The sequence below is a fragment of the Poecile atricapillus genome, chromosome 1 (genome assembly GCF_030490865.1).
Source record: "Poecile atricapillus isolate bPoeAtr1 chromosome 1, bPoeAtr1.hap1, whole genome shotgun sequence".
NCBI classification, from domain to species: Eukaryota; Metazoa; Chordata; class Aves; order Passeriformes; family Paridae; genus Poecile; species Poecile atricapillus.
In genome coordinates, this window is record NC_081249.1 from 29,556,249 (window position 1) to 29,583,917 (window position 27,669).

The following is a 27,669-nucleotide window of genomic DNA, read 5'->3' on the forward strand; positions in this document are numbered from 1 at the left end:
AGAACCATTATAATTATAGTTTATTTTCTTTTTCATGTCTGCAGCATAAAAATTGGATTCTAAAGACACTTCAAGGTTAGCAAAAGCATAATTACAGCTTCATGACAGGAAGGGATCACTTAAGTCCCTTAGTCAGCGAGCTCAGAGACATGTAGCATGCACACATCACAGGTTGTGTAAAAGGTCATACAAAATAGGTATCAGAAGTTATTTACTTCAAATGTGTTTGCGTAAAGCTCTTAATCTGATTAAATATACCTGATATTTTTAAGTAGTTTCTAAGTGTCTAAAAACAGAGATTTCTAGGCACTATTCAAACATACAGTTTTCTATTAATATTTGTCTTTCATTGTATATAAATATATATTTACATGTATCTCTTTACATTACAAGAGTTTCTCAATGAAGTATATCTGAGTCAGTTAAATAAATTTAGAAAGCATCAAGGCTCTGCTCCTCCTTCCTTATAAAGTTAAAATGCAATACATTTCTATATGTGGTTATTTATTTAACAAAATAAAACAAAATAAAAAACAAAATAAAAGAATCCAACCAAAACCAGTTTTCTTGAAATACATGACAAGAAGTACTTGTTTAATGCATTCAGTCCAAGAAAGATACTTACTATGCTGAAGAAAATAAAAAACACTAGAAAGGAAATGTCTTTTTTTTTGTTTTCCCCAGAAATTACCTCCATTCTGCCATTATGCTTAAAGCTAAGCATTTCTTTATGTGCTCTGTTAAACAGTGGCTTAAATATGCATGTTGTAAAATTATGAGAAGTATGAAATACCAAAATTCTGTTAGTTAAACTCTGCAGAGTGATTAGGCTGTTTTATTTTGAAGCATACAAATTGTTTTCTTGAAACTATAGGCATTGTATTCACTTGCACCAAACAATACTTACTGATTGCAGAGTCATAGGAGGTTGAGTTGTGTTCATCTCGCAGAAGAGGAAATGGGGACAGGTAAGCATGTGTACAATTCTTAGAAGGTGACTGGTTGGCTAAAAATGAAAGAAAGCTAAAGATTAGTATTTAATGCCTTAGCAATGTTGTGTGTCTGTTCTTCAAATGGGCAAACTGAGCTTCATAGGTCAATATTTCAGGTCCTTTCCTAGGCAACAGCTTACAGTGAATTTGGTTTAGTAAGAGATACAATTCTTGTTATCCAAATAAGAATATTCCTTAAAGAGCAATTCCAATTTGTACTCTGGGACAGTAAATAACCCCTGCTGAAAGCACACTGCAATTTATATGTGTTGCATATATGTGCCTTTCTATGTATATGTACCTTTCTCATTTGAGGGTAAATTATGTTCTCATTATTACATATGCAGAAAAACCAACTCAACAAACAAATCCATACAATTTTTCTTCTGTGAAAGAACAGTGAAAATATCAAGCATCTTCAGAAAGTTTACAATGTCCACAATATGAGTCCAGTATATGGAATGAGTATCCTCCAGAAAAGGGTAATTTCACCCTTTATATTAAATACTTCTGAAAATATCAAGTTCTTCCTGGCAAAAGACAAAGCCTGACTATAACTTAAACCCCATCTAAATTTCAGATTCCTGACCACATAATTTTCCAAATGCATAACAAGAGGAAATCAACTACAGCGAATAGTACATTTTCCACCCAAGACAAAGCAATATAGTTAGGAAAATATGGGTTATTGAAGTGAAACTTGTATGATGGTACCTGCTTTTCACAAGGACTATGGAAATCTTGCAATAAGGTGAGGGAGCTCCCTACCTCAGAGGAAGTGTCAAAGACTGGAGAAGAAGTTTTCTTGATTTCTTAAAGAGAGATTTTGATTGTAAAACACTATCTGGTCTTGGAATTCTATCTTAGAATCCTGGATGTAGTGAAAGAAAGCAATGGGTCACCTATGAATGTAGTAAAGGAGCTCTTCTGGAGATGGTGTGTCCCACACTGTTTTCACTGTGGAGTTCCCCACTCCCTTCTTAACCCACTTGTAGTCAGTTAAGAACAGATGGAGAAATTCTCCAAGCAAAAATTCATGGACCAGGCTAACCACTAAGCTCTTTTTTCCCTACTTAACAGAAATAAACCAACTAAACAATAAAATAAAAAAAAACCCAACACCTTAACAGTAGGTGGTAAAAGACTGTGTAGCTAAGAATGGACTTAAGTTAAGAGGGCATCCATAACAATCACAGTGTAATCTGATAGCTCAACTTGTATCATTTTGTGCTGGGGTTTCCTATAGTACAGATTACAAAAGTGTGTGTCAAGAATTTATTTTAGGGTAGCTAAAGAACCTGATCCCCAAAGATGCCATGTGAAATCTAATGATTCATAAGACAGAAGAAAAAACAAAAAACACACCAAACCCCAACAGTATTAAGAACAAACTACTGTAGATAATGTAAAAGAGAAACATTACTTACTATACCAAAAATTCCACATGCTGGCATTATTATCTCCTACGTTTCCACTAAACCAGCACCTCCAGAAGAAACCTTCATGATGGAAAGTGGCCTTCTCTCCCTAAAGAAGAATGAAAAAAACAAAAAGAAAGCCGTTATCATACAATTTTTGAACAGCTGAAAGAATTAAGTTCAATTAGATGTTGAGGTAAAAACCACCACCATCATAATGACACACAACCTGTCAGAATTTAGGTCAGCTATAGCATTTATAAACATTCATTCTTCTTTTGAAATAATATCATACTGCAAAAGTAGTATCACAAAATAAAAATTCATTTTAGAGCTGATTACAAATGATTATAAGAGGTTTTGTGGTAGGCTTATAAGCCTCCAGAAGGTCAAAATTAGTATATTCAAAAGTATATGCAGAAGTAAATTCTTATAAAATAAACACATCCAAAAATTCTATATATATAATTCTCATTATAAATGAAAAGTTCATACTAACCCCAGCACCTTCAGGTACTTCTGAACAAGTTCCTATTTCTGTAGCAAGAAGCCAATAATCAGTTCCAAATGCCACCAAAAAAAGCAAAACACCCAGAGCTGCAAAGAAGCCTCCGAAAAATATCCCCACACTCAGTTTCATTATTGAAGTTATTAAAAACAAACAAACACCACTGTAAAAGATGAGCAGTAAAATTAAAAAAAAAATAAAAATTGTGAAAGTAACTAAAAAACTGTTTGGAGAATACAGCTCATATCTGAAGAAGTTTCTCTTCGCTTGACTTTCTGTCTGTGTCCTTCTTCCCAATTCCCTGTGAGTCGATTTGTGTCTCCAAATTTGTGTTCCATGTGGCTGACTCAAGTCTGACAGATGAAAAGGGCCTTCTATTTTAGGACACTGATGGCAGAGCTTTGCTCTGTTTCGCTGTCCGGGCGAGGCCAGTCAGAAATAGCTGACCTTCCCCTAACTAATCAGGGATTGACTTGAAATATTATTGCAGCTGGTGCATCAACCTCAGTGGAGATGGAGTTGCAATGGCTCTGTCCATCTACATGAGCAGTGTTACAGAGCACACAGTAGTAGCAAGGACTTCCAAAGTTCAGGCCTGGTAGTGAAAGTTTCCTTAGCTACTAGCAGAAAACTTGCAACACTTTGGAAGTTACTATAAGTCAAGTTTTCAAAAAAAGGCTGAGGATTCTTTATAGACTTTTAAAATATGGTAGCCAAAATGAAGACACGCCTCTGAAAAATCCTATATAATAAATATACAGTTATCTTGAAAAATTTACATCCTACCTTTTAAGTAATAACTTTAGCAACACTAAACACAAAAACACTTAAATTTTTTATTTATTCAGATGCATCTTTTTTTTGCATATATCAAAAATTTATGCAATTAAAAATTCCTTCAAGCACCTGATAAAAAACTTCAATATTTTTAAAACAAGAAGACGCTTTCACAAACTCATGCTTTGGCCATTTTGGAAAGTGATGAGGTGAAACATTTAAATTACAAGTACTCACTGTACAAGAAAAAGACTTTTTCAACAACTTAATTTCATTTCAAGCAGGCGTTCCCAGTCATCTCTCATGGCTTACAGGGCATGCTTCTATAGAAATGTATAACATGTAACAGATCCTACAGTCTTTACCCAATAAAATTTCATTGGAATTATTTATCACCAGAGTAAGAATTTCCATTGATACCACACACTGGGAAGTGCTGGGCTCAAGAGAAGAATTAAGCCAGTTTACTTCAGAAAACACTTATCACAACATTTTATGGCAATAGACTTAGGACTCCAGCAGGACTCCTACTTCCAATATGCCAGTATTGGTTTGGACAGTGCATCAGCATGCTTGAGGACAGAAAGGGAAAAGAGACACTATTTCTACCACCTCTCTTCATTTCTACACAGATGAACTGGTGCTGTGTCCTCCTCAGTGGTTTTTATACCACTACACAATCTGCCCTACATCATATGCACATTTGTTATGAATCATACTTTATTCAAACCTGATACTAATTTCATACACAAGCACATCTAATATTTTGTGGCCTTTTTGCATTTCAGAGTTTCAGTGTATGCAGAGCAGCAAATGAATATTCAAACAGATTCTTTCTGTCATTTTTGTTTTTCCTGACGGCCACTGACGCAGTTCATTTTGATACAGCAGAAGGGAGGTGTTTGGAAACCTAATTTTGGAAAGTGATGTTTTATTTTCAATATCAAAGAAAACAAAAAAAAATCAGGAAAAATAAGAACACATAGAATGTGCTATAAAATAAATTAAAAATTATTATATGCAATTTGGAATAATACTTTAACTTTTGGTCAGCCCTGAAGTGATCAGGCAGGTGGAATAGATAATTGTAGGTCCCCTCCAGAAAATATTCCGTTCTGTTCTGTTCAATTCTATTCTAATGTGTCTAAAAAAAAAAAAAATATAAAAAAGTAGGATTCAGTTCAGCACTAACATGTCCAAATTTTTACAATTTCATATAAGCTAAATGTCTTTCAATCATGATCAATAGTGATCACACTCAGTGGAGCCAGAGAGCAGTTCATCACAACCTAGATTAGACTCACAGGGCTCTGCTCAGTCACTCAGGCAGACACCTAGCTCTAGCCAGTTCCCGAGTATCCTGCTGGCTCTCAGCTGCCATGCCAGAAGGGTGTATTTCCCCCTCTGTTAAACTATTTGCTAGCCCCACACAGGATCCTAGATACCCCCTCTCCCCTTGGATGACACTAGGACTCCACATGATGGTGACTGAAATCGTGCCTGGAAAGAGGGATACGGTGGCTTTTCCATCACCTCCCAGAGTCGGGTGCTCCAGGATGCCTAAGGCATCTACATATCTACATTGGGCAGGCAGGTACAACAAGGGACTTAGAGGAGGCTGACACCTTTCTTGAGTGACAGCTACAGGCCAGGTTCACACCACCAGTGTGACCCAGGCTGCCTCTGAAGCCAGGCTCCATTAGCTTGTCAGGCCATCCTGGAGGCTCCACTCACTCTGTTAGCCAGACCTCGATCAACTGCAGCAAAGATCCGTGTTTCACATGGAGATGTCTGAAGGCAAAGGTCTAAATCTGCAACTGAATCTTGCTCAGTGAGCTGGAGTTCTCAACCATTTTGCTGGTGTGTAGGTAGCCTCAGAAAGCATTGGCCCAAAGTTCATGAATTTAATACAGTGAAATTCAAAGAGATATACAGTCACAACATAAACAAATCCATTATATGAAGTCCCTCACGATATCTATTAAAAAATTAGTTCTGATGCACTGTTTAACATTATGCCACTTAGCTCATCCTAAATAATGGGAGGTCTTATAATATCACAACAGTGAACTTTTCCAACATTTAATTAGAAGAAAAAAGAGAACTCCAGACACCTCTCTCAGCTACTGAACCACAATTAATAAAACAAACAACCAAAAAATATCAAATGGCTAGTTCCAGTCATGTTACACCTACCTGGCTTCAGGACAGAAATATGTCAGTGACTCTGTGAACCTGTTTCTGCATGAGAGTAACTTACTCTTGTGAGTTTCTTCACTGCAATCAGTTTGCATGGAAAGTTTCACTGAATTCAAATGACAGCTGAATTACTGCCTGTGCAGTGCAAGTATTTATTTTTAATATACTGTACATGCACTCTGGTCTCAGTTTAGCATGTTCATCCTGAGAGGATCTAATTTAATTATTCTCTTTTATATTTATGGCACATTCTCTGGCAGTGTTATCTTCCAAATACTCTAACATGGCCAGCATTATGCCCGTCTATGTCAAGAATGAATCAGAAGCCATGTTAAGACTTGTTATGTCAGCTTAAAAATTATGTTATCCACCACTTGAATACTCAAAGAAAGTCTCAGGGTACTTTTTTTCTTTAATTAAATTAAATACTGAAGGTTCTTCCATAAAAGAAAGTTTCAAGGCAGAGAAAACAGAGCCAAGCTTACCAAGGCAAAACAATCATTATTCTGAATCTTAAACAAAGTCATTCCCCAACTCCTTTCAAAACTCCTAAATTTTTGCAGTACTGTAATTTTAAACCAAAATGACTTAGCCAAATTTATCTCTACTATAATGACAATGAAGTAATTAAATCAGCTTTAATATTCAATCAATTTGGCTAATTAAGCCCAACATTCATTGACTTTGTTGACATGTAGTGTGAAGACTGAAGGACCCACATAATGGATGGATTCCAGTCTCATTTAACAAAGCTGCAAAACTTATTTTATTTTATTTCTTTTTATTCACCAGCTAGATAGGATTAAACTGAGCCCTGAATCTGCATATTTTATTTATGCATATAATAGCTCCAGCTTCAACATAGTATCTGAGCCCCTTCTTGTATTTAAAAATAGAAAAGGAAAAAAAATGTAAAGAAACAATAGCAGACTGTTTCTTTTTTCTTTTTCCATCTGAAGGGGAAAAAAATATATTTATGGGAAGAGGATGTTGTTTATTTGCTTGTTTATGTTTGTGTGATTGAGTAAGTGTCGGGTGCGTATGTTTGGAGTTGGCAGGCAGCTCCTTATCTGTGCTGGCAGATATGTCCATGATCTAAAAACAGCCTTTTAGAACTGGCTGTATGTCTCGCTACATACCAAGAAACAATTTCAGCAACCGCCTCAGAGTCCTTCTGAGACCTCAATGCTCATTTACTGTTCTGAACAGTAATGGGAGTATCTCACCCACTGATTCTGATCCTCATGCTGTCCATCTTCCCCAGCTGGGCAGATGTTACCTACTGCACCAACACGATCACCTGTCAGCAGAGTATCAGGCAGACAAACAGCCAGACAGACACCTTACAAAGCACACCTGCACACACCTTGTCCATAAATGTGTGGCTGGAGTCTATCTTTAAGCTGGTCACTTCAGGTTTCCTCTACAGTCATCCATGACTTTTACAGCACAGTCCATCTGACCTTTCTTTGGATGACCACCTCAGTGCCATGCCCTAAAAGTACAATTACTTTGGTTGGTGGGTTATTGGTTTGGTTTGGTTTGTTCGCTGACCAAGAGAGGGTCTGGAATAACTAGTTTGAGATATGACTACATTATTCTTAATACTATAGCAGATCAGACCACAAGTCACACAATCACAGACTGCAATTTTCACAGAAATGAACGAGTTACATAATTATAGGAGGTATTCCAGGAAGTTTCCTATGAAAGTAGTTATGCATAAATAGTCAGAAATTAAAAGCTGGAGTCCTCTTCACCATTTTTGTTGCTGCCTTACATGGGTCCTTCCGCAGGATGCTATTATGAATCTCACTCTGAGGCTGTAACACCTTCCAGTTACTACATAGGCACTTTCTGATATTTTTGGCTTTATTCAGGAAGCCTGAGGAACTAGCCTTTCAGTCCTTCTGTGACCTTCCAGCTTCTACAGAGCCACTGACCTTAAAATAACTAATTAAATAAATAAAATCATAGACTTGGTGAGGGATTGGGCAGGGTCCAGCACAGAGAGCAGGGAATGATGTGTGTGATGTAAGGGTACTCCAATACACAACAAAAGAGACTGAGGTCAACAGGAGTCATCCCAGCCACCTTCTGCTCTAGAGAAGGATCAATAGTATCTAAACCATCTCAAATATATTTATCTGTTAAACATTAATTGAAGGAAACACAAAAAGTCATGTGGCCTTAGTTATGCTGCCATGAAAAACTCCAGGAGGGAAGAAGCAGACCCAATGCCTGAAATAATTCCTTTCTTTAACAAGCTGCTTCATAAATACTTTCTTAGTCTCTCTGACATACCAGCCTGATTCATTTACAGCTTTGAGGGTGGCACCAATTAAAAGGTTTCTTTCCACATTCCTTAAACTTGCAGATCTTTCAGATTACACTTTAAATGTCTTTAAGATTAACAGCAGATTCCAAACTCAAGTTCATTTACAAGTACCTCTTAAAATGTTCTGGACCACTGGATTGTAACTTTTTCTACTTCGCTCAATTTGTATATGGAAAGTTGAAATGACTGTTGAAGTTACCCTAATGATCTGAAGCAGTAAACCAGAATGAAATAAGTCATTGTTAGACTCACTAAATTTGATCACAAATTGCACATTTGAGGGTCCTGACCTTACCTATTTGTAATGCAGGAATTCAAGAATACATTCCATTTACTGGGTTAAATCAATGTAGTTGTCTTAGATCTGTTTCAAATAAGTATTTTACAAACTTTATTTAAGAATTTATAAGGTTTAAAATTTTCTCCATTACTGAAGTAATGGTGGGATCTTTTTTAAAACAAATTTATTAGATTTCAGATGACTTCCATCAGTGCTTTCACTATGTCAGGGTTTGGAACACACACAGCCACAGTGCTGGCTGAGGAAGGGTAGCTGCAGACTGCAGCTTGGCAGCCCTTGCATGGCAGGTGACACCAAATATTTAGATGTTTTCACTAAAAGGCTCAAGATTCCTCACCCCTTTCCCTCATGAGCAACTCTGAATCTCAGACATTCTATCACAGACTAGTTCTCCATCTGTTCATAATCTGAGGCAAGAATAGCCCAACAAGGCTGCAGATAATCTGATCTCCAGCAGCCAAACACTGGAAAAAATGGTTCTTCTGCCATTAAAGTCTCTCTCTTTTTTTTTTTTTTTGTAAACCCTCTCTATTTATGCAAAATTTACTTTCAATTAGGGCAGCAGACATAGACACAATGTTGCATTAGTATACAAACTGAGAAACTGGTACCAATATAATAAAGTTTTCTCACTTTATTACTTCTGGTTCCACTATTTCTTATCAAAAGATGGGCACTTTTGGGAGGGGGGGGTGGCAAAAAACAGCAATAAAAACTTACTGGCTGACTACTAGGACTACAAAGTTCATATCATAATCACTGTCACAACAAGCACCTCCTCATGCCTTGTTTCTAGCATAATGCTCTTCACACTCATATTACTTACATAAAATGGAAACACAGTAGCCTGATTATGTCAGACAATAGTCTGCATATTCTTCCTGGTTCTAGCATTATCCATAAAATTAACAATTTTTATTAAATTGCTACTACCAGGTCACAGAAAAAAAAGATAGAAGTAAGAGTATCATCTAGGCATTTCTGAACACACATGCTGCTGGCCACTCTGAGTAACTATTGTGTCCTTGTTTTTAAGAATCATCCAGAAACAAGTCAAACACCTTAAAGTAATGTAAGTGTACTATATTGATAATATCATTTTAATCAACCAACTGCGTAATTCTGCTCCCAAAGATATTAGACTAGGTCTATTTTCCTTATGACTCTGATAAATGGTCTTCATTGTATTTCATTCCTTTAATTGCTAGTCAATTCCCTTATCAGTCATAAAACCACTTTATTTGAGAAGATTTATCTTAAGATTTCTTTATTTGGGAGCCTTTATCTTAAAATTTGTAATCACAATTACAGAACATGAGTGGGAACCATGATGCAGCTGAAATCATCTGCCTTAAGTGCAAAAGTAACAGAGATATTTGTCCATCACTATATATATATTAATGCCTTTTTCTTATATATTATGTAAATTTTGTAAGCATGTAAGATTCACAATTCTTTAACAATATGATCAAGTTCGCCAGGAAAAAAGCAGTAAGAGATCTGTTAAAGGAAGAGATACCTATGTGTTCTCTGCTTGCTTTTTCCATGAACAGTTGCACTGATGTCATAAAGTTTAGTTATTCTCTGCTTTACAAGTCATTGTGCATGGAGATAGCTTGAAATAACATACAAAACCTAAGGGTTTTCATTGCCAGGGAATTCAATATTCCTGCGTGCAACACTTTGTCCCCATCATATTCGATCATTCTGATCTTCAGAACCTGAAAAAAATAGCTAACTGGTTTCAGAGACTTATGGCAGAGACTAACACATAAAACTTTAAAAATTTCAGTTGGGCTCAGAGTTTGCATAGAAGTCAATGTCCCTCAGACCACAGGAAAAATACCTTAACCCTTGCAACATCTTTTAATCATCCACCTCTTTAATAGATTCTTCTAATAAATTTTCAGGCACTTTCCATTTCTTCTATCAGTTAAAACGATCAAGGATAAAATTAGCACAATATTGAGCAGACAATGTAGCAGCAATTCCCAGGATGCTCTAATATTTCAGCATCTTGTCACCATTTTGTCGATTTCAGAGAAACTGTGTGCAACTGATTTCCATTAGTGTTGTATCCAGAATTTTAAAAACCTTGCTGAGAGAATTTGTTACTCAAAGTTGCCTCAAAGAGATAAATTAATAGGTTATATTGGTTAGCCCAACACAAAAACATCACAGCCACCGAGACATTAAACAACTGAGTTATTCGTGTCTGAACTCTGATAACATCTTTGTCCCTATGCAGATACTAAGTTAAGTTTTGCTTTGGTATATTATAAATAAGCTGCTTATCTAGAAATATGTTCTTCTTTACAATTTGGTGTTTTGAGGGTTTTTAGCTTAATTTTTAATAATTGTAAGTAAAACCAAATTCCCCTTTTTCTTTTTTTGTGACATAAATCTGTAAAAGATTCTCAACCCTGTGATATTTATTTCTTCTGAAAACATGAAGATAGAACTGAAGTTATGCTATTGTCAGTTATTGAATGATCTTTCTCCAACTTTATAACTCATGCTAACATTTAAACCATTAAGTCATCAACATTTTTCAAGTTTCTTCTTACTGATAATTAAAAACATATTAAAGCATCTCCTGTTCCCTTGTACATTTTTAAAAGTATTTAAAACTGCAGAAGTTTTACTGATCCCTGACCAAGCAACTATATAAAAGAGCACCTCTGACTCCAACATGAAGTCGGTTGGTCACATTTTGCATGTGACAATCGTTTCCACCAGTGCATCTGGAAGATTTATGAAGTTTCACTGCCTTGGATGCAAATGCTTTACAACATACTAGTCGTCAACAATTCCAGCTATCCCTGACTTTTAACAAAAACGCAGCACAGCAGTGAACCTGCTAAGCAGGAAGAGGGATGCCCTTCTTCCTTAGCTCAGTACCACCACCACAAGCCAAGTAACAAGGCAGGAAAACACTGCTGCCAGAAACAGTTGATGCAGGCACCGGGCTGAGCCCGAGAGGTGGCCGAGGAACAGCAGCAGCGCTGGGAGACGGCCGCTTTCCACTTGGATAGGCAGCTTCGGAGGTGCAAGGGCCAAAAAGCCTTCTTTCTACAGCAACCACAAGAACTGTGCAAGGGATCCATTACCGTGCTCCTATGGCATATTTGTTTCCAAAGCCCCTCGGCTCCACCTGGCTACTCCTGCCTTCCAGAGAGCCTCAGGCCGCAAGGGGACGGGTTACAAATTTTTTCCCGTACAAACACGCAAGAGGCAGGAAGGGCAAAGTCCTACAGAGGTGTGTGTGGGAGGGTGGAAGCAGGGATCCGGACGGCTCGGCAGGGAGCCGTACTCTTCCTCATCTTCGCCCGGAAAAGAGGACATACGAAGGCTACCGTGCCAAACGAAGCACACCCGAGGCTCTCCCCCGCCGCCGGCGCCGCCGCCTCTCCGTTTCCGCCGCGCCGCGGGCACTGCGCAGGCCCGGCGCCGCCGCCCTCATGGAGGAGGAGGAGGATGAGGGTGGTGGAGGCCGGAGGGTCGCGGGGAGCCCGGCCGCGTCCGCCCGCTTCGTGCGGTGCCTCTACGCGGTGGGATTCCTGGTAAGCGGCGGCCGTGGGGCCCGCCCCGCGCGGCCTGCGGCGGGCGGCCGCGCCCGGAACGGGAATCTGCTCCTTTCCAGGCCAAGGCTGCTGGGTTCGGGGGTGCATCGCTGCAGCTGCTCCTTGGGAACGCCAGTGTTTGTGGCGCTGGTGGTGTGTAGCGGCTGTGCTGTGTAAACAGCCCGCAGTTCGATACACGGGTCGGATTTTTATCCTGTGAGCGCCAGGGAATAGCGCAGCACCCGAAAAGCTGAGTCTTGCCTTGGTGTTTATAAGAGAGCTGCTCCCTGTTTCCTTGAAATACCCGTGGTTCCTGTAAATTTACCCCAAAAAAACCCCTAAAATTAAGGGGTTGTTTGATTTGTTCTTTTTGTTGTTGTTTGTTTTTTTTTTTAAAGTCTGTTTTTGAAAGGACAGACTTTTAAAAAAGTTCATATTCTGTAGAGATTCCTGAGCCTCAGGAAAGTGTCCTTTAATTAATTTGAAATTAAAAGTGACAATTTGGGAAATGAGTACAAAATGACTACAGTTTTTCACTGTGAAATGTGAAGATAGTGTCATACCTACTTTTAGTTTGGGCAGTAGAAACAACCCAGGTGGTTTGTGTCCTGGAGCAAATATCCCAGGGAAACATGCATGAGAACTTTGCTCCTTTTAACAGATTTTTAAACGCTGTGGTTATCCAGCCCTGAAATAGCTTGTTGACACTGAGCTGGAGCACACAAGAAAATCAGCCGAGTGTCCTTTTAGAGGGTGTGGTGATGCAAACTTCCTGTGGCCAGACAAATAAATACAGCGTATCTATCACTCCACAAAAGGAATTGCAGGTGGAATGAGACATAACTACCCATCAGAGGATAGTGGCTAGGGGGTCTTGGTCTGCCTGCATGCATGTGACAGTCGAGTACTGCCAGGGTATAGTCTGAGACTTGTACTTTTTAATGTCTCCATTGATAACCTGAACAAGGTCACTGAACCTCTCTTCTGGTTCACAGATGACACCTAAGGTTATATTACTGAAGATATTTGCAAGTGTTCATGCTGTTCATGCTAATGTATTTAATGATTCTAACCTTGTAAGCCTCAATTTCAGCCATCAAAAAATAATTAATGACAGACTGTGAGAACTCACTTAGTGACACACATTGGTACAGTTAATCAGTCTTTGAGGTAGTCTAGTTCAGTTCAAGCAGTCAGTGATGGAAGGTGATCTTGCTCCAATAGATCTCCAAGGGACTCTGGATGCTGTGCCAGATTGTAGTAGTACTGAAAGAACTACTGGGTCAATGTGGTAAGTTTAACAAAAAGTAATAAAGCAAAAGGAATGAGTAGGAGATCCTTGTACTTCTCAGGATGGGCAGTGTCCTTTACCCTCCTCTTACAAAATGTTTTTCAGTTATGCTTTGCCTTTATTAATTTTTTTTTTCGAGTTTCTGTCTTGTCACATTTCTTAAGCTATACACAAAGGCAGGCTGTAAGTAGGTTTAGATCTATTGTATCTTCTTTCCCACTGTGGTTGGGTTAAAATACTGTTTTTCAAAATACACATTCTTTGTGCAAATGAAAAGTATTTTTAAGTGATTGAAATGAGGCCACTTTGAATTTAAAGCACTGGTACAAAGTACTTTTCTTGTTAAACAGGTGAAGTTTAATATATATTAAAGGAATGTTTAATGTTGAAATATATATGTTCTTTTTTGGATTGTATCTAGAGTGGGGGAGAGAATTGATGTTTTCATAGGTTTAACTCCTTTGTAAGGCAATACTTTACCTTTCAGTTCATGTCTTTTGTAATATGAGAAATTTTCTTTTAACCTTGTGTTGATATGGAGAAAATTCTTTTTTTTTTTTAAATTTATTTCTAATGTTGACTGTTATTAAGCCATGTTTCTATTGTCTTTTTGTGAAAGTTACTAAAACTTTTCCTGCCTTGGTTTCAGGACTTATTTGGAGTGAGCATGGTTGTTCCTTTAATGAATCTTCATATCAAATCTCTAGGAGCAAGTCATACTGTGGCTGGAATCATAGGTGAGTTGCAGTACTTGATTTACGAAAGAGTAAGATAAGGCCTGGATTTTGCCTTACTGCAAACTGGACATTGTAGCATAATTCTTCCTTGCTAATAGCATAATAAAAAGTTTCCAAGTAAAACTGTAAGGGCAGCCATACTGTGTTAGACCCAGAGACCTGTCCAAACTCAGGCACTGACAGTAGCCAAAAACATGTGCTTGGGAAAGAGCACAATTGGAAAGAGCAAGGAAGTCTTGCAGAAGCATTTGTACAGCTACTTTTTCAGCATCCAAGAGTTCACAGCTTAGCAATTTAGGGAGCCAAAGGTGTTCCTTGTAGTTTTATTGTTATTTACACTTTGCAAACAGTACTTCTGCAGCTGCTTCTCCAAAGCTTTCCAATGTCCATGATTGTTCCCAGTTTGATTAAAATCCTTACAGCTGTCTTGGCAAAATATTTATTCACTTTTACGAGTGTTTACAAGTAAATTCTGAAGATTTGGAATTTTATCTTAAAGTATTTAATGCTAAGGTAAGTTCTGTGGCTTTAAAGTACCTTTTATGGTATTGTTTATGGTTTGGAGTGATACAATATATTCTTTATTCCCAGACATGGAAGCTGTTATTCAGTTTTTATTACTTTGCTTTTTTATTTAACACTTTGTGTGAAATAATTCTGATACACTGAGTTGACAGTATTGCTTTAAGCAGCAGCTAGTCAGAAATATGTTTTCATTTCAACAGTCTGCTTTGATTTTTAACATTAGAAAAAAGATAGGTTTGAGGTGTATTCTTGTAAATGAAAGTCTGACAGATGTTTCTCTCTGCTTCTCTTTGTTCCTTCTTTTCTATCACTAAATGCTGCTAAACTCCTAGCCTCCAAAATGAGAAAGTAGGATCTGTGTTTTCTTCAGGGCTTAAGTGATGCCTTGTAGTAAACTGAAGCACCAAGTGGAAAGTCCTTTCCAGTAGGGAAATTCTCTCCTGATTTTCAGAAAGCAGTTATAAATGCCAAGCTCTGTTTTGTTCGGTACACCATACAAAGCAATATAATTTACACAGTGTTACAACTTTTCAGCACTTTTTTATTTTGTTATTCTCTGAAAATATTTCCTTTATTAAATGCTAAACTCCACCCTTGGTTTGTCTTGCTCCCTCTTCCCATTCTTCTAGTAAACTATTCTCATAATTTCCCATTTTTCATCATTTAAAATTTTGTAAAGTTTTCATTTTAAAAAAAAAAGCTTAATTTTTAACACTGCTGTTTTGTTTGTTTTAGGATCTCTCTATGGTGTAATGCAGCTATTTTCCAGCACATTTGTGGTGAGTTCTAACATTGCATTCCAGAGCATATTGATATTTCTGTGGATTGTAGGGGGGAAAAAGGGTGGGGTTAAAAATAGCATTTCTTGACATTTTGAAAATGTATAAAGTGTTCATGGAAGCATTTTCGTTGGAGGAACCAATTTTCAGTTTGTGTGAGAAACGGCGGTTTTGTTTATGGGGAATTGACAGGTTTTTCAGACCCAAACAGAATACAGTTTTTAGACAAAAACTGGAATACAGATTTGGGCTCAGATACAGTACTGAGTTACACAGGGCTGTCTCCTCTAGTGTTGGTGCTAGTAGAGCAGTAGCCTATCCAAAAAGCAGTCTGATGAGTCGTAAGTCTCATGACTCTCATGAGTCAGCCCTTCTGTGATCTGGTTTGCTTTCCCTTAATGAGCAGTGCCTTGTAATTCATTGTATGGTATAAATTAATCATTGCATCTTTGCTGTTTGGTTGGTTTTCTATTAGCTATAGATTTTTTAATATCCTAATGTTACCCTGGCACTAGTTTTCTAGTTTTGAAGAGAACAGATTATGAGAAAGTTTCATAAAAGAACTGTTTCAGGGTTTGTTATGCAGGACACCTGGGATAATTTCCTGCTATAATTTTGTGGCATTTTCTTCAAAGTGCAAAACCATTGTCTACTTTCTTAAAAAGATATTTCCTCTTGGGAATCAAGCTGATTTATAAACATGATAAATGCAAGTTTTCTGTTTGCCCTCTGCAAACTACTTCTTACCTGTCTGTGCTCAGATGACAAACTCTTCATAGCCAAGATTATTGCTTTTAGGACCTTAAACAATTGTCTAATACATAGCAGCCTTAGTGATGCAAGCAAATATTTGGGGTTGGTTATGGTAAGGCTGTTAGAAGGCTTCTACTGATAATGTTTTGTGGTATTTATTGCAGGACTGTCTTTTTAAAAGGGAGATTTTTTTATTAAAAAAGGCCCTATACACAACATTAAGTGGAATCACAGTTCTGGCAGGTAGACTGCCAGCCGGGCAGAACTGTGCTTGTGACTTCCAGATTTTGAGCACTTAGGAATGTTGTGTAATAAGATTATTAGGCTTTCATAGACAGTCCTTTGACCTCTTTTCTCAATTTAATGTAGATGTATTGATTGATCACTGCACATAGTTTACTATTATAAAAAGTTAATCTTTCTTTCCTCCTTCGTGAAAGGGCTGCTGGAGTGATATAGTGGGAAGACGGTATTCCCTGCTTGCTTGTATTCTTCTCAGTGCACTGGGTTACTTCCTCCTTGGAAATTCCACCACAGTGTTCCTGTTTGCTATTTCTAGAGTCCCTGTAGGTATGTAAACGCTTGGCATTTTGCAGTTTAAATTCTGTGTAGTCTCAGCCTGAGAATTACTACGGGAGAAATCATGGTTAATGGATGGATGGCTGCATAGCATCATCACCCAGTAGCACCAACTGAAACTTACTGTTGGAAAAGTCTCTACAGAGTAAGAATTCTCATGATTTTTTTCCTGAAAATAATTTGAAATGTTGAGGTTTAACCCACCAGGCATCTAAATCCCACAAAGCTGCTCACTCTAGCACTGAAAAAATTTGTGATTAATGGAACTTTAAAAATAGAAATCATACAATTTTGGACCATTGTTATTTGGACCATTGTTGTGGAGATAGCATCTGTCTTTTTTTTTGGACTGAAAAATACATGTTTGTTGATTTGTTTATATTTTGTTGCAGGTATTTTCAAACACACACTTTCCATCTCTAAAGCCCTGTTGTCTGACCTGGTTTCAGAGAGGGATCGCCCTTTAGTAATGGGGCGCTTCAATGCAGCCTCCAGTGTGGGCTTCATCCTGGGACCTGTTGTTGGTGGCTACCTTGCAGAGTTCGAAGGTGGCTTTTACCAAACATCCTTCATCTGTGCCTCTATCTTCCTTCTGAATGGTGGTAAGTTGCATGTCACATTTTGCATCTTGGGTCTCTTCATTCTTCATTTTGTCCTTTTAAGCCATGTGTAATACCTTGAATTCAGTGTGTTTATCATCTATGGCATAAATACTTAGTATGCCAATACTACTGTTTGAATTTGAACTTGAGTGGAAGGATGGAAATTTTGAAACGGTTATCCTCCAAATGCTTCTCCTTTGTTTTGCATGTATCTCTTTTACATTCAGACACAAATAGGAGTTTTTGATGTGCGCAAAGACAAAGACTAGAAATCAGAATTTTGGCTTTAGCCATTAGATTTGTTTATATGGTGTGAGTGTGGCATTTCAGTGCTTTCTTTTCTTGTTTTCACTGCATTTAAAATTGAACCGATACTATGAATAACACTAGACTTAATATTTGCAAATTTTTTAAGGACAAGTATGTTGAAGTATCTTTTTTAAATTGTTACAATCAAACTAATGTCTTCCATGTAAAGTTGATGCAATTGAATGAAATCAACTAATTTCTTGATCTATATAGGTCTTGTCTGGATGTTACCCTGGAGTGAAGAAAACACTAGCAGTAGGGGCCATTACCAAGACAAAGGAACAAAAAGTTTGCCAGCAAAATCAAATCACGACCTTCACTTGAAATCAGCAACTAGTAGAGCTGTGACAAACAGTAGTTTTTTCCAGTCTCCATGGATCCAAGTTGCAACAGTGCTGAAGAAGATTAAAGGAATTGCGTGCTCTAATTTGTGGGATGTATTTTTAGTGCGGTTCCTGATGTCTGTTGCTATCCTGCTGTACTATAGTAATTTTACTCTGGCCTTGGAGGAGAGATTTGGGGTGAAACCTTTGTTTGCTGGATACCTAATGAGCTATAGCAGTGCACTTGGAGTCCTGGCTGGTTGTCTGCTTGGACCAATAACAAGACTCTATCATCACAACACTTACAGACTTTTGTTGCACTCCAGCACTTTTACCTGCGTGCTGATTCTCCTGTATGCTTCAGCACTGAGCATATGGATGGTCATTTTGTCCTCCACGTTCTTGGCCTTCTCCACTACTATAGGCCGTACCTGTATCATTGATCTGGAACTGACCGTTGGTGGGAACGAGGCCAGCGGTACACTGCTAGGTGTTGGACAGTCAGTGACATCAGTGGGACGTATTATTGCCCCACTCCTTTCTGGAATTGCTCAGGAGTTCAGTCCTTGTGGCCCTCCAAGTCTAGCTGTGGGACTAGCATTAGTTGCTATTGTGATAATGAATGCAAACAAACAAAAATACTGTAGTCGTGGAAGTGTGAAGTTAAAAGATCAGTAGTCAAAATTTTGGATTGCACAGATGTATTTTCATCTGCCAGGCTTGTACAATAATTACATGATTTTTAAAGCACATCATGTTCCCACGTTAGCAAGTTTATATATGTATTTCTGCTGCAGGGATATTAAGTCTAGACAGATGTTATTCTAACAGGCACCACTAGGACATTTCTAAGAGGGGCAGATGTTGCTATATTGTACCAGTTGTGATTTTTAAAATGGATTTTTAACCTTTTTGGAGGGGAAAAAAAGAATGTCAGGAAACGCACAAATCCTGCGTGTAGCTCATTTTTGAAACAGTGTTTAGATTGAAAGATGGTTAAAAAAGGGTAATCAAAGGTGAATTTTTGTTATGTAATCAGAAGGAGAATTTGCGCTGTGTTTGGCCTTAATTTCTTATGCTGTGGTCTGTTTTCTTTTGCCTTTTGTGACAGTAGTTTATATAATAGTATGTTTGCTTATGTGATTTTTGTATAGCAGTGTAGCATATTTTTTCCACAAAACTTTCTGCAGACCATGGTTAGGCACCTTGGGGTAATCATGCAAACCCTGCTGATTCCTGGTCTTTCCCAAGTAACAGAATTGGGTATGTGCTAACTTCATGTACTAGAAAACCTAATCTGAGATTAATACAAGACCATTCAGACTGATACTGAGGCTGAATTTAAGTTTTATCAAAATTTGAACTGGTGGCTTCTGTTTAGTAATAGTTTCTACTGAGGAACTATGTCATAATTTCTTTATTTATATTTCCTGTGCAACTTTCTACCCTCATTTTAAGAAAAATTTCCTTCTTAATTCTCTCAAATGACTGTAAAAAGTGTAAAGGAGCATCTAGCAGTAGTTCAAGGAACTGGATTAATGCATACTGTCTCATCTCAGGCATAAATCACACTTTGGTGACAAGAGAAATACGGGTTTGTTGGTGTTTTAGTCCTCATCTGTGTGCATGGCTTAGCTGAACAGAGTTGTAGCGTTCCTATGCTATTTACTGTTCAAGCTCATTACTTGCCAGTCAGCATTGTTTGTATTTCATATGAAACATGGGAAAAATGTATTTTGCTCTGATAATGTTCTCTATGATCTTCATTATATTACTTGATGAAGGTACAAAGTCAGCTATGTGAGTGTTTGGTTAGGGGGTTTTTGTACAATTTAGTTACCTCCTTGAACACATCAGTGCAAACACTCTTCCTGCTTCAGGTGAGTCATGAATGGTCATTTTTTATTTTCATTTCCTTCTTTACCTTTTTCGACTGCCTACTAGCATTCAAATACTTTTTGAAACCTCAGTGATTCCAGTGGCAGCACCATAGGAATTCATATATGGAACCTCTGAATTGTTTTAATTTTATTTATTGACATAATCAGTGTCTTATTCCTACTGTGATTTCAGTACATATCCTCAGAGTTTTTTATTACAGTATTATGTGTTTCATTTGTCCCTAGGAACTTGAGGCATTTTCAAGTCTCTTACCTTCTCTTGCCTTTCTTGGTAGATGCCCAAAACATTATTGCACTAAATTTCTTATTTTCTTTCTTTCCATCTTTTAGGTTTGTTTGTTTGTTTGTTTGTTTTCTTGACCTAAAACCATGCTTCTGTAAGTAAGGGAATTCTGTTTTGCATCTTTAGCAAGGGGTTAAGGAAAAGGGTTGAAAAAAAAGCTTCAAAAATTAATATGTATGAGTGATTTAGTAATTTTTCCAATACCTGTTGGTTATATGATGTAACATAACATTTACCCTTCTAAACTGCCACACTGATTTAATCTTTGTGAACATCTATCCTAATACATACCCTACTGAATATTGGTTATAAAAGCCTCACAGTTGAGAAATCTGTGGAAGCCTGTGGTCTTGGGGACACATTGCAACACATTTTACAGAAGATTTTTACTTCTTGGAGGCCAAAATGATTCCTGAAGTGCCACAGAAACATTTCTGTTCAGGTACAGAAAAATTGCACTATTTTATTTTCCTTAAGGACTAGAAATAAAGTGACATTCCACATACATCATTATGTCGCTGTGGTTTTTTCCCCATCTTCCTCTGCTGAAGCTACAACACAAAATATAAGTGTTCAAGGCAATATGAAGTGGATGCTTTACTTTTTTTCCTCAAGCCGTGGTTAAAATAATTTGAACTTACCTACATTTCTCATAAAGGGTGCAGGAACCAAGGATTCAACCAAGAAGTGGCTTGGCAGTGAATGAAAAAGAAGAAATCATATAAAATGGAGAATTCTGCAATTTTGAGATGAAGTCCTTAAAGCTAGTGTTCCTTGTGCCTGGAGACCACATTTGCACCCTTTGTGTTGCCTCTTAGTTGCTATAACCATGCAAGTTCAGAGAGTGAAGAGTCAATGACATTCCTGCAGATACAGAGATGTGATTCCCCCTTTTGAGGGAGGAGCAGTTGCAGCTAATTTTGGCTACAGTGTAGTGGGCAAACTACTGAATTACACAGCTGTTTCTTGAATCCGGTTGTAGTATCTTCTGTAGGAGACTGTAACAAACCAGATCTGAATATGGACTAAAGGAAAACAATTTCTGCCAGCAAACCACTGCAAATTAAGATTTTTCTCTTGCTTGCTGTTACTTTATTTTGGGTTGGTTTTCTTGGGCCTGTAGGAAGGGTTAGGTTTTGGTTTGGTTTATTGGGTTTTTTTAGTCTTTGCCCTTCAAAATTTTCCCTTTGGTAAGTGACTTCTCTGATGGTTTTGATCAGCTCATGTTGAAGAGGCTGTGTATACATACTGATTTTGTTGCTTTTAAATGATGAAGCTAAGGGATTTTTTTTCCTGTTGGGGTAGGCTGTGTACTTCTGAAGAGATCCTTTATAAACATACCAGTTGTGGGGGGGTTGACCCTGGCTGCACACCAGGTACCCACCAAAGCCACACCCCTCTGGAACTGGACAGGGGAAAGGAGAGAAAATCTAACAAAAGACTTGAGTTAAGGTCAGGGAGAGATCGCTCATTGATAACTGTAATAAGAAAAATAGACTCAGCTTGGGGAGATGATTGAATTTATTACCAATCAAAATCAGAGCAGGATAAGAATTAAAATAAATTCTAAAAACACCTTCCTGCTACCCCTCCCTCCTTCCCAGGCTCTACCTCCTCCCCTGCTGCAGTGCAGGGAGATGAGTGAGACGGTCAGTTCATCACACATTGTTTCTGATGCTGCTCAAAGATGAGTCCTTCCTCTGCTCCAGCGTGGTGTCCCTACCACAGGAAGTAGTCCTCCAGGGACTTCTACGATGTGAGTCCTTCCCATGGGCTGCAGTTCTTCACTAACCACTCCAGCATGGGTCCCTTTCCACAGGGTGCAGTCCTTCAGGAACAGACTGCTCCAGTGTGAGTTCCCCACCAAGTCACAGGTCCTGCCTGCAAACCTGCTCTACAGTGGGCTCCTCTCCATGGGTCCAGGTCCTGCCAGGAGCCTGCTCCTGTGTGGGCTTCCCATGAGCTCACAGCCTCTTCTGGGCATCCATCTGCTGCGACATGGGGTCCTCCAGAGGCTGCAGGTGGATATCCACTCCCTGTGGACCTCCAAGGACTGCAGGGCACAACTGCCTCAGCATGGTCTTCAGCACAGCCTGCAGGGGAATCTCTGCTCCACAGCCTGGAGCACTTCCTCCCCTCCTGCACTGACCTTGGTGTCTGCAGGGTTGTTTCATTTGTCTCTTTGGCCACAACTGTTTCTGTGAAAGAACTTATTTTTTCCTTTTTTAATATGTTGTTAGACACTGATTGTCCTGGCCTTGGCCAGCAGTGGGTCCATCTTGGAGCCAGCTGGTATTGGCTCGGTCAGACAAAGGGAAAGCTTCTGGCAGCTTCTCAGAGGAGCCACAACTATCCCCCCCTGCTACCAAAACATTGCCATGCAAACCCAATTCACCAGTTCTGCAGACTTCCATTTCTTGTCATTTTCTTTCTTCTGCAGCACCATCACAGAGGTCAGTACCATTCTCATCTTCCGAGAGCAAGTTGATTACTGAGCAGATAATGCAGCAACAAAATAGGACAAGCGCTGTTTATGATTTGGCTTGATCATTAATTCAGGTTCTCTGTAGTGCCATTACATTCCTGCTCCTGGGAACCTCTGTGGGTGCTGACAGTGCCAATATGGTTACGAGTGTTGTAGGATACCCTTGGGTAAATGATCCTTTATAGCCTGGCACTTCGGCATTTGAAAACCGAAGACTTGCCTGTGTTGTTATTGCTATAATATTGAAGATTAAATCACAAAGATCTGATCATGAATCTTGTAAGATCGTGAATCTTGTGAGAGTGTTATGAAACCTGAACTTTGAGAATCAAATGATTGTAATTGAGGTCAGACTGCTTTTAGAAATGCAAGAGTATATAGCTTACTTTAAAGTGAAGTCTTTAAAAAAAGAAAATAAAAGAAAAAAAAGAAAAGAAAAGAAAAACTTCTGGTTTAATTTACAAAGATAAACTAATTCAAATTTTTAATTATTTTTTATCTCAGCACCAAAGAACTATTTTTTTGAGATGTGCTACAGAGTAAGAACCAGTCTTCCATTCTGTCAAATATCTAATAAATAGGAGGTCTCAGAGATGAAAAATGAAGTAAGCTGAAGTATTCAGAATTTCTTTTCCTTTTTGTGGCAAAAAATTACTTTTTGAAACAAAACCTGTGGCAATTAGGGTGTCATATTTATGCACATTAACAAGGATATTTTTATTGGATCAGAGCTCTTGTGGTACAAAAACCATTCCAACATCCAATTTCAAAATCTTTCATCTTTTCTTCAAGGGCTGGAGGATGTTGACACAACTTGGACCATTCTGGAAATGGTGACCAGCTAAAGCATTTCTTGGAATGTCAGCTGATGTCTGGAATTGGTGGACTTGGCAGCTCTTGAAAAAGTTGGTGCAGGGTACAGTGTGTTTGCTTCCAGAGAGCCCAAGATACCCTTCATAACTGCAGGCATGTTGTTTTGGCAAAAAATTTAACTTTGTTTTTCCATGTGATTTCTATGTGGCTTTAGTACAGAAGGATATTCTCAAAATTTTAAATTGTTATGCAGCAAGGTTTTCTTTTGTTGAACTGGTTTCAGTGGGATTTGCATTATACTTTAGTACAAAGTAGGACTGCCCTTAAAATTTTAGCTCTTTGGCAAATCATTCTTGGGGTTTTTTTCAAGTATCTGCCTAAAAAAGGTAACTGGGTGTCTATCTCCTCCAGGCCTTGTTATACCCACTTTCTAATCCTATTTCAATTTATAGGCCTCTCAGAAACTGAAGGGGAAATCCTGAAAACCCTAATTCAGAGTGGAACTGTATTTTCATGCTCTCCCTAAAACTGGGCTTTCTTCATCAAAAATGCACTAAAATATCTATAGTACAGTGTACTGGGGAGTCCATCTGGTAACAAAATATTTCTATGTGGCTTTGGCAAATTTCCCAGTCACTGCTGAAGATCTGGTTTCCTTGATAAAGAACGTTGTCCTCAGTCAATACATGACTTTCCCCATCAGATGGTGCTCGAGGACAGATTTATTGGGCATTTCATTCTCTAGCAGACACTGATACAACATGAAGCATGTGTCTCCTCTGCTGGCTCAAAAAAAGTGCTCACGTGAAGAAAAGGAAAAGGAAAAGGAAAAGGAGAAAAGGACAAAGGTAAACCTCTGACCCAAACTAGAGTAAGAGTTGAATGATAAGGGCTAACTAGAACAATGCCTGTGTCACCTGCTGCTGTCATTGCTACTGAAAAGGAGAGGACCCAGAAATCAGTTCCCAGACATGGCAAGGGTCTGATTCAGCAGTGGTGGAAAAGAGCCTGAAAAGGGTGGGAAGAATAGCAGAGGTGAGGAAGGCAGAGGGAACTCACAAGGACACAAAGTCCCAGGAGATTTGCAATTCTGCTTCACAGCGTGACCATGCTGGAGATGTGCCTTGATGCTCGAATTCTATGGATTTCAAAGAGTTTTGGAAAGGTAGAAACATATTATCATGTTTTGGAGCACCAAGAGCTTAAGACTATATTTCATAAAAACGACCTTCAATTTGATGTGTTTGTACTATGGGGCACCACTTTAAGCACAAATAATGTGAGCATGCCCTGCATTAATGGGCAACCAGCATAGCAGTAGTGTTCCTGAAACCTGCATTCATTATTTAAAATTGTGCCATAAAAAATAACAACTGTTTGGAAAAAAAATGAAAGACAGCTCTCCCCAGATAGATGCCAAGTGCTTGGTCATTACCAGCACACGAACAAGAAAACTCCATGGAGAATAAACTAAATGTTGATGTGCAACATTTCACATTTATTTATTTACTGGGTCAGATTTCAGATCGGCTTAATATAAAACAGCTAGTCTAAATAGTCTGATCCGTAAGGAGGATGTTGTCTCAAAACTGAAATCAAAACTCGAGGCTTTCTTCTTATTCAAACATGATCCAAATAATGCAGTGACATAGCATTCCCTGACAATTTTACAGATGAAAGTACTTTCCTGTTGAAAGATAAATTGAATTTTTTTTAAAACTTGCTGGCTTTGCTTGAACCCAATTTTATTTCCAACCAGGAGATGATCATTAGAGGACAGCTAAGTATTTATTGATTTACACAATAATCATCTGTTGAGAATAGCCATGAACATTTGGCTGAGATTTATAGGGTTCACACAGCCATTCCTCTGCAGCTTAGACTTTGCATTTGCCACACAGCAGAATTTTTCACAGCTGGAACAAAGGAAAAAGTCTAAAGGACCTGTACTAAGGGAAAAGTTTAGGAAGGTTTGATATTTCAAATACATACATGAAATAAATATTTTGGAAATCCTGTTAGAAGAAGGGAACCCTTACATCCCCATTTATCAGCCCCCACCCATGAACATTTGAAAGAAATCTACTTTGTGGATTTAAAAGGAAACTGATTTTTAATAGTTCTTTCAAAACAAGCTTAAATAAAAAAATTAATCTTATTGCCCACAGATTTAGAAATGTGCTAATGAAAGAGAAGTTATGATTTCACAGTGTACATTCTTCAATGAAAGTTATCAATTTTGTAACAAGTAGAAAGAAAATTATTTCTGCATTGTACTGAAATGTGTATCTGTGCTAAAGCAAGCTCAGTATTTAGATTAAGTGGGACAGAAAGTGCAAATTCCTGAGAGCTACAGTTAAGTATCATTTATTTTAATGTACCCTCCCTTCCCATACACCCTCAAATGGCAACCATTGATGCTAGGATCAAGAAGTCCATGTTATTAAGGTGCACAGTGACTTCAGCTGATTCCAGGGCCCCACTGTGCTACTTTTCTGTAGAAGCAAATTAGATGGAACAGTTTTGTTCCTTGGAGTGCATAGCTCAGACAAAGTAAAGATTATCTTTCCCCTTTTACAGATGAGGAAAAAAAAAGAAAAACAAATTAACCAGCGTCACAAGCATGAGTTGAATGAGCTTTCTTGAGTCTCAGTGGTCCCTGACTCAAACAGGAGACTGCTTGCTCTGCCTAAGTGCAGTGCTCTGCAACTATTCTACTGCTGTGTTTGCATTACATTGCAACCAAGTAACTAAGGTGCAAAAAAGCAATTTTGATTCCGAACATTATTTATCCACTTGAAGTTTTCTGGTTTTAGGCCTTCTGGTGTCCTGCTAAGTGCTCTCAGTTCTTGCTGAGAAAGTGAAAGCCAAGGTAATTCAGTTTTTCTTTGGTGATCCTTAATACCTTTCAAAGGTAACATATTGCCAAAAATTCAGAAAGTAAAAATTCAAGCTATTCAGGTCTTTGTTGCAAGTCCTTTTTACAAGCTGTAATTGCAGTCCTGCCCCTGCAGCTTGTTTCTTCTCTTCTTCCTCTTTTTCTGCATCAGAGGTATTCACACAAACTAGGCTTCGGGAATACATTTATTCTTCTTTAGAAGTCTATTTGATAGGTGCATTGTGCAATTGTCAGTGTTATTCATGTTGAAGCTCTGGTTAAAATGAGTATTATTGATTATAAATAAAATCTGAAATGATACACAAGTTTGGGGTATTTTTAAAGAATCCATTCATCACTGGACTTTCAACAATTATTTCAATGGAAAACTGGGTACTGAACCTTCATGACTTGGTTCCATGAGAGATGGTATCATAAGGCACATTTCAATACTATTTTAACAGTGGAAATAACATAATTAAATTAAAGCATTTCCATAAGTTATTTAAAAAAGAGATTTTTTTTTTAATGTCTTTAACTTTGCAATTGCTCCAGCATTCCTTTCACTTAGTTAATGGAGTTGATTTAACACAAATGGAAGTGGTTAAACCCAGATTGAGGCTTGTTTTGTTATTTTGATGGATCCCATAGTCTGATCAGATAGTTGAGAATCCTAGTTCAATATGTCCATGGTTTATTATCAATAGTTCTCCTTTGGCTATGTTCAGTAAGGCTGGTTCTCAGGCTTATTTCTCTGCCTGTCCCCTTGCGATGCCTGCCTAACTAACCGTGGTGGTGGCATGGGTCTTGCTGACCCGTGGTCTGCAGTCAGATCTTCCCTGCTCAAAGTGCCAAATCTTGGTCTCGTCAGCAGTGGCTGCCTGAACCCAATGGATGGCTGAGGCAAGATGCTTGGGTCCTGCTGCTCTCCTCGTCCGTCCTGGCTCCCATCAACTTCGTTCTTCCACTCCACCCTAAACTCAGGTAGTGGCCTCTGTTGTCTCAGTCTCTGCTCTCTCAAGATTTTCCCTGCTCTGGGCCTTAGATTGAGCACTGTGGTAGCAGCATCCAAATCAGAGTCACTGCTGTCACCCACTGTTAATTGGAAACAAAAGTATAGTTTTAGGTGTAGAATATAACTGTTTCAGGAATATTTGAGTAACAGCACACTGAGCCCTTGCAGCCACAGAACAAAGTTTCCTCATGTTTTTCTATATTCAGTGCTTTCTTAGCCCCAGTAACAGCCTCTTAACTCTGCCAAAATAGGGGATAGATTTAACTTAAAAACATCTCTATCCTCAAAAGTGTGATTTAT

The 27,669-nt window shown here is 38.3% G+C and overlaps 3 protein-coding genes across 4 annotated transcripts in view; 1 reads left to right on the forward strand and 2 right to left on the reverse strand.

The window, feature by feature from the left end:
• Nucleotides 1-11,690, reverse strand: part of TMEM182 (transmembrane protein 182) — a 28,356-nt gene extending 16,666 nt beyond the window's left edge. Inside the window, exons 1-3 of one of the 2 annotated variants that reach the window (XM_058831753.1) lie at nucleotides 11,644-11,690; nucleotides 2,420-2,519; nucleotides 908-1,006 (exon numbers count right to left, since the gene is read on the reverse strand). In XM_058831753.1, the coding sequence (XP_058687736.1) occupies nucleotides 908-1,006; nucleotides 2,420-2,438 (118 nt within the window). In that variant the 5' untranslated portion in view covers nucleotides 2,439-2,519; nucleotides 11,644-11,690. Of the gene's footprint in view, nucleotides 1-907; nucleotides 1,007-2,419; nucleotides 2,520-2,909; nucleotides 3,269-11,643 lie in introns of those variants that run through there. The other variant, XM_058831744.1, reaches the window with a different exon arrangement.
• On the forward strand, nucleotides 11,653-20,691 carry MFSD9 (major facilitator superfamily domain containing 9). The gene is made up of 6 exons (XM_058831730.1): nucleotides 11,653-12,096; nucleotides 14,037-14,124; nucleotides 15,385-15,428; nucleotides 16,622-16,751; nucleotides 17,153-17,362; nucleotides 17,885-20,691. Exons 1-6 carry the CDS (start codon nucleotides 11,653-11,655, stop codon nucleotides 18,670-18,672), a joined length of 1,704 nt encoding a protein of 567 aa, XP_058687713.1. The 3' UTR covers nucleotides 18,673-20,691.
• A 4,262-nt stretch (nucleotides 20,692-24,953) lies between these two features.
• The window catches only part of SLC9A2 (solute carrier family 9 member A2), a 34,051-nt gene continuing 31,335 nt past the window's right edge, over nucleotides 24,954-27,669 (reverse strand). The window contains exon 12 of the mRNA XM_058831716.1: nucleotides 24,954-27,449. Within this exon, the coding sequence (XP_058687699.1) occupies nucleotides 27,079-27,449 (371 nt within the window). The 3' untranslated portion in view covers nucleotides 24,954-27,078. The remainder of the gene's footprint in view (nucleotides 27,450-27,669) is intronic.